Here is a 7,359-nt window from a genome sequence, read left to right on the forward strand (position 1 = left end):
CGTGTTCCAGTTTGTTATAACAATAAAATAAGTATTATATTAAATATAGTAAGTGTATAAACTTTGAAATTGACGTGAATTTGAAGTGCAGAGCTCCAAATCTAGCTAAATCGTGTGATGTGAAATTATGCTGTGTGACCCCCTCTGCGTTGTAGAATTATATTCATAAAACATTGAATTTAACATATAATATGGGCAGCCAACCACGATTTATCAGCATTTAAAAGATATATTAATTAACAAAGATAAATAATCAATAGTACAAATGACAATTTAACTAGTAAACAAGTCTGAAATCTTAAAATGTTGCCACGTGATTTCCCGAGCACATGGTATGTGAACATGTGACCATTATTCAGATTTACCGAAGTATTTGGAGTATGGTGCACGGCTTGCAGGCAACTGTGTATTTCTTTACCTCCGTATAAAATCAATAATTCATGCTGGGAGCCAAGTAACATTCTGTCTGCCTAGTGCAGATTGGTATTTTATTTTACTTGAGAGCATATAGAAATACATAAAGACGAATAAGGCGCCATGATGGAAAGCTATGGAAGGTCAGGTTGGGTATCAAAGGTTATTTTAACTTCAAATACTACTTGTGTTTCACACCTTGCCTCTGTCACGTATTTCCTTCATATTATTGACCTCAAGTCCTAATTTTGACTTTGCTATTGCAAAATGTCATTTCATATCAAATTGGTAGACTTTCTTTGAAAAAAAAACATATCACTGGTGCCTGATGGGAATATCCGTCCGCCATTTCATTAAACTGGAACGTTTTCGCCTGGTTTGTGCCCAGATGTATTGGGGGCGCGCTATACTCTCATTGAACAGGCAAAGTTCGCAAAACTAACAACGTTGTTATTTGCCAATATCAATTAACATGATCCAAGGGGTCGAACATGAATTATTCATAACGGATCGATAACTGGCCTCACTTTCTAGCTAGTAAACCAGCGGAATTTTTCATAGGTTTTGCGTTGCTAATAGAACAACCGTGAATTTAGTGTCACCCCCTTGCAACGACGCAACGCACTGTCTACATTATTAAATAAAACCCAAAGCTGCAATGAGCATGCAGCATGCTCTATAAAATATTGTAAAATTAGCAATAGAAAAAAGGAGAAACATACACACACCCCTACACACTCCACACACAAATTACTGTGATATTGTAAAATGTAAGCTTTTCATTTCACGGTTAAACTTAAAAAAAAAAAGATTATCAAAATCAAGCTGTGTTGTGGTCCGGGGGGCACATCAAACATTTGGGGTGGGTATGCTAGCCGGAATTTTGAGTTGGTGGGTCTTTGGGAGCTGACGTCGTACCGGTAAAAGGGGGTCAAAATCAATGGTCTTTCTTGGGTTTTTGGTTGAAAATCGCCTGATAAAACAGAAATATGAGGAAGGATTGAAGTTAAAAAAGAGCTGAATGTCGTCCGCATATGATAATGAATTTGATGCTTCCTGATAATACGCCCAACTGGGATGATGTAAATTGTGAAAGATGCTGGACCAAAAATGGAACCCTACGGGAGGTCATAGTACATGTGATGAAGACCAGAAAAAGTATCATTGATACAAACTTTAGTGGTTCTATTAGTAAAATAAGACTTATAGCATCAGCAAAGAGATTCATTTGGTAGGATTGCTGAGATCATAAACTGGTTAATTATGTTAGCCAAATCCAATAAATATTACTCACGGAACTGAGCTTTCGCCATCTTGGCTGATGGCTTGATCACAGATGAACTGGTCCACTGCTTTTCCCGCGAAACTTGGTTGCTATAGACGCATCCTCGTTACCCGGAAGTGATGTTGATTTAAGCAGTGGCTCATATACATGATCTAGAAAGTACGCACCTTCGTCGCGGTTGAGTGAGTTCTTCCCCTTTTTTCTGATTTGGATGGGCTCCCTGACTCTTCTTGAGAAGGCGTTTGAGTCTCTATCCAGTAATTTGGCCCCCTCCCAGTCGATGACGTGATTTTCTTGTGCTACGAGGTCGGTTATTGCGGACTTGTGCTGTTCGGTGGTAGAGAGCTTTCCTGCTGGCTCTGGTGAAATTTTTGGTGGCGATCTTTTCAGTGTCTTTCTGATGCTCCTTCTTCCTTACCCCAAATGGTCTACCAGTCTCACCTATGTATGATTTATTACACCCTTTGCACGGGATGTCATATACAACTTCGCTGGTCTGATCGATGTCTTTTTTGTCTTCCGGGTGGACAAGAACACTTTTTAGAGTGTTTGTTGGCTTCATGGCTGTTGTAAAACCATGCTTGCGGAAAATCTTTGCAATTTTTCAGAAGTACCCTCCACATATGGTATAACCACCATGCCTTTGATTGGAGTCTCGGTTGTCTTTTTCTGAGGTTTTGCTGTCGCTTTGTCTTTCATTTGCTGTTTCACCTTGTTCACCGCCCACTTGGGGGTATTCACAAACCACCAATGCCTTTCTGATTCATTGTTCCTCGTCTTTCTTGTCGTCTTCCTCCGTAACAATCTTGTCTTTTCTGTCCATTAATGTCCGGATCACCCCTAATTTCTGGTGAAGGGGGTGTTGAGATTTGAAGCTTAAATATTGGTCGGTGTGGTTTTTTTGCGATACACAAGAAGTTTGACTGTACCATCTTGTTTACGGATGAGAAATGTGTCCAAGAATGGTATTTGGCCATCTTTCTCTTCTTCATACGTAAACTTAATGTTCCCAGATTGGCCAGTGGTGTTGAGGTGGTCAGTAAGCTTTTGTGTGCTGTCTTTGTTGATAATTTCCAAAACATCATCAACATATCTCCTCCATAGCTTGGGCTTGCAATCTAGCGGCGCAGTTGTTATTGCTTCCTGCTCCAGCCACTCCATGAAGAGATTTGCTACGATCGGACTGACGGGACTACCCATATTGACCCGCGGAAGCTAAAATATGTGGTAGTTAATACAAATTGGAGGAGTTGGATGATGTCATCTGGAGTGAGATTTATTCTTGTATTGAGCGTCTCGTCTTTTTCCAGCCTGTCTTTGATGATGTCAAGTGACGTGACTTGTCAATGGGCGTGTTCGTAAATAATGACACCACGTCATGGGAATTAAAGATGTCATTTTCCTCTATCAGCACACCTTCATCTCTTCAGCCAGTTGCTTTGAATTGACAACATGATGATCTGTGTTGCCAACTAAGGAGCCCAGAATTTCCGCAAGAGCTTTGGAAGTTTGGTAGCCTAGCGACCCAGTATAATCCACAATAGGTCTGATGGGATTTCCTTCTTTATGGATTTTAGTGGTGCAATATAGTCTTGGAACGCTCTCTGCCGTGGGATACAGCAACCTATATTGCCCCTCGTCGATCTTTTTTTCTTCCTTCAAACGCTTTAAATTTTCTAACAATTTGCGCTTGTATATTTGGGTCGGGTCTTTCTTAAGCTTTAGCTGCACCCATCATAAGCAGATCTTTTGACTTTTTCAACTCATTCAATGCCAATCTTTCTTCCTTTGTGATATTGGATTTTGGAACTTTAGCGGATTTTAGCATACCTGTTACTTCTGCACGAAGACTTTTGGCCTCTTGCCATGGGTGCTTAGCACACGCAGTTTCACATGCCACGATATACTCCGTGTGGGGGATCTTGTCCACACTCACCGCGAAATTCAACCCACGAGCGAGCAGTTTTTGTTGAGGGTCTGACAATTCCTTGTCGGAGATGTTTTTCACCCATTTCTCTCTCATTTCTTGAGTTGAGTGCCGCTGAGGTCCAATTCGGTATTTTCCTTACTACGAGATTTGATTTCTTGCTTTAAAACCAGGCATTTTAACTTCTGTTTCTGTCTTTCTTTGGTCGTAACTTCCTCTTGTTTACGTTTCCTTTCGAGGAAAGAATCAACATGGCGGCGTGACTCATCGTCGATGTGTAGTGTTTCTAGATTCTGAACTTTACTTTCTTGTGTTTGTTTTAGCGATTTGATTTTGTTTTTAACCACACGAATTCGCTCACCGATCAGATCTTTCTCCGCTTTACGGATGATATTTCTCGCCTATTCCGTATTAATCGGGCAACGTATTTTTAGACTGGAAGGTGTAACTCCAAAATCTTTGCAACGATGGGTAAACGTAAGGTGTTGACGGTGACGGACTAGTTTCCTTTCTGTACTTTCTAGATCACGAATAGACTTTACTGCGTGTTGACCATAACGATTTCTAACTTCAGCAAAGAGATTCATTTGGTAGGATTGTTGAGATCATAAACTGGGGAGGCCATCCAAATCAGAAAAAAAAGGGAAGAACTCACTCAACCGCGACGAAGGTGCGTACTTTCTAAATCATGTATATGACCCACTGCTTAAATCAACATCACTTCCGGGTAACGAGGATGCGTCTATAGCAACCAAGTTTCGCGGGAAAAGCAGTGGACCAGTTCATCTGTGATCAAGCCATCAGCCAAGATGGCGAAAGCTCAGTTCCGTGAGTAATATTTATTGGATTTGGCTAACATAATTAACCAGTTTAAGACTTATAGCAGTCTAGTGCAGTTCCGCTTAGGCCGATTTTGTTAGCTATTCGATGAACCAACACACCATGTTCCACCATGTCAAATGCAGCTGAGAGATCTATACCAAAAACACAGCTTGCTGGTTGTGGAGGTACTGCATAATGTTAGTTTTGACGTGGAGAAGTGCCGTCTCTGTACAATGCAGAGGGCGATAGGCCGACTGGCAGTCTTCACCAAGATTGTACTTATCAATATGCGCATTGATGCACCTGAAAACATATTTCTCAATCAGTTTGGAAATGAACGAAATATTTGTGTCAGGACGATAGTTTTTCATAACATTTTGATCTAATGATTGCTTCTTTATCAATAGAGTAATAATTGCTTGATTGAGTGTGTCTTGAAATACCCCTGTAGAAAGACATCCATTAATAATACGGTACGGTGTAGGTACAAAAACAGATATATTTTGCTTCATATACCATTTGGGATCCAAGAGACTACTTTGGTTAGCAGACTTATTGATAAGATCAACAACATCATCTTTATTAACAGGATCATTATGAGCAAGATTGCAAGAAACAGTATCATCATAGGATATATCAACAACATTTTTAATTCTACTCTGTTCAATCTTCAAGTCTCTGCGGATATTAGCAACTTTTTCTGAGAAAAAAAATAGCAAATTCGTCAGAGAGCTCCTTTGCTGTGGTCTGGCAGAACCTTCTTAGTGTTATTTAGGAGACATTTTACCAGCTTAAACCCCAATTTGTTATCTGCATTTTCAAGCCCAGATTTGTAGCAAGTTATCTTATCATTTTCAATCATTGAGTTAACAACTTTGTTTTGAGCAATATACAACTCGCGGTGACCCTCATACTTGCTTTTCTTCATCTTCTGTTAAGCAATCGTCTCTAACGAAGAGCTTTGTGAATGTCTTGGGTATACCACAGTTGTCTAATTCTGGTCTACAAACTTTCCTAGTATTGGGAGTATGTGTATCAAGAGCATCTGTAATGATCTCATTGTATTTGGTAGTGACTATATCAATATTAGTAGATTCAGAACCAAGCATTTTAAATTTGCACACAAGATCATTGCTCAGCGATGTCTCGTCCATGTTCTGAAAATTACGATAGTTCCTGACTTCTTTTACATCATTTGGTTAAAGGAGGATTTTGTGATCCTAGCATCCTCTTTTTATGACATTTTCAGTAAATATCCATGAAAAAAAGCTTACTCCCAAAATTTCAGTTGATTTCGATTTTGCGTTTGCGAGTTATGAATGATTATGTCTATTACACTGCCCCAATATAGTCCACTGTTGTAAATTTCGTTCTGGTATACCAGAACGAAATTTAAATTTGACGATATTTTTGCTTAACGAATTAATCTGCAAGAAATATTTGGTACATAAACATAATGTAGCCAGAGGTTTCCAGTAGTTTTAAAAATCACAACCTTTTTGAGAAAAATGGGGTATGATGCAGTGAATCACGAAATGCCCTTTTCATTGAAAATAAAGTTATATATCATTGGAAAGCTTATGATGTCAGGATACCAAAAATAATTTTTTCCGATTTTTTTGATGGCCAATAAAGCTGAAAAATTAAAAAAATGAACGAATTTTTGGTCTTTTTTAAGGCGCCCAAAAAGCACCCAAATCAATCGTCTATGACTTGGGAATGCTCGTGACGTAAGCTCAGGGTTCGCAGTCACGTGATCCTACTCGGAAACATGTAAATAAGACTTGCTTCCTGTACTTTGCAAGCTGCCCGGCAAGTCTGATTTTCACAATAAAGCTTGAAATTAGAGGAATCTTCAAGTTGCTGGTTACTTCTATATATATTAGAAATAATAGAATTATTGTCAACACATAAATTTTTCGTAAATTTTTGACAAAATCAGTCAAAACTGGCTCGGGTCTAATTGGGTAATTGAGTTTGAATTTCGCGCTGGGATCAATTCCATGCGCAAATGCATGCTGCTACCGTTCATGTCATGGACTGAATAAACATGATCGAACAACAAATTAAATACTTGTTTGTGACATTCCCTATTCTTGATTCATTTTTAAATATCTGATTTTTAAAAATATCGTCTTGCAGTAATCAAAAAATTAATAAAAAAATCCAGCCCATATAAAGGTTTTCATATTTAGCGCATTGCGGTAATACATTCTTTCCACACAATCACGATTGAAAGAAAAGATACTTTAATATAAAATAAATACAATTTAGGCTTAGTAGACCATTATTTGATGGAATTCTGAAATCTGAATAAAATTAAAATGTTGTCACTTGTGTCACGCTTCTTTAATGATAGTACAATCGGTGTACGGTACTGAAAAAGTGAAACATTCATGTTTTATGGATTACCGAACATGATGCGTGATGCGTGAATTGCTGCTGAAGAAATTGCAGGGACCCGTCCAAGGTAGATATGCACAAACACAGCGACTCGCTTCGTCCTCCGGTACCACTAGCACTGTGACGTGTTTCATGCAGATTTGATCAATCACCGGGGACCAATCGTTCCCTTTAATATTTGGAACATTTACAATGTTTTGCTAATGAAGCAGCAATAAGTTGGAAATATCTGAATGTGAATATCAAATCGGTCATTTTGTCTGCAAGTACAGTACAGTCGCGGATACTGAACACTCGGCGACCAGACTGAGACTCAGTCAGTCACTGAGTTCATCCCGTATGTATCTACGAGTTCGCCGCCTATCATACATGACCGGTTGTAAAGCTAAGAAATAATTAAAAAATCATGTACATGTACCTTATTCTATTCCTTCATTTTCTCATTGTGATAAGTTCATCTCAACTTGGTGTGACGATCTGAACTGGTAGCACTAACAGGTATTTTTTT

General features: G+C 38.9%; 1 protein-coding gene across 1 annotated transcript; it reads right to left on the reverse strand.

Moving 5' to 3' along the window:
- Positions 1–2,575: 2,575 nt before the first annotated feature.
- Positions 2,576–2,899, reverse strand: LOC140143524 (uncharacterized). Its single transcript, XM_072165354.1, has one exon. It carries the CDS (start codon positions 2,897–2,899, stop codon positions 2,576–2,578), a length of 324 nt encoding a protein of 107 aa, XP_072021455.1.
- Between the last annotated feature and the right edge of the window lie 4,460 nt (positions 2,900–7,359).

This window comes from Amphiura filiformis, unplaced genomic scaffold (genome assembly GCF_039555335.1).
Source record: "Amphiura filiformis unplaced genomic scaffold, Afil_fr2py scaffold_22, whole genome shotgun sequence".
NCBI classification, from domain to species: Eukaryota; Metazoa; Echinodermata; class Ophiuroidea; order Amphilepidida; family Amphiuridae; genus Amphiura; species Amphiura filiformis.

What these genes read in the sequence shown, in the direction of transcription:
- LOC140143524 (XM_072165354.1), bottom strand. Translation starts at nt 2,899, where the DNA reads ATGGGTAGTCCCGTCAGTCCGATCGTAGCAAATCTCTTCATGGAGTGG.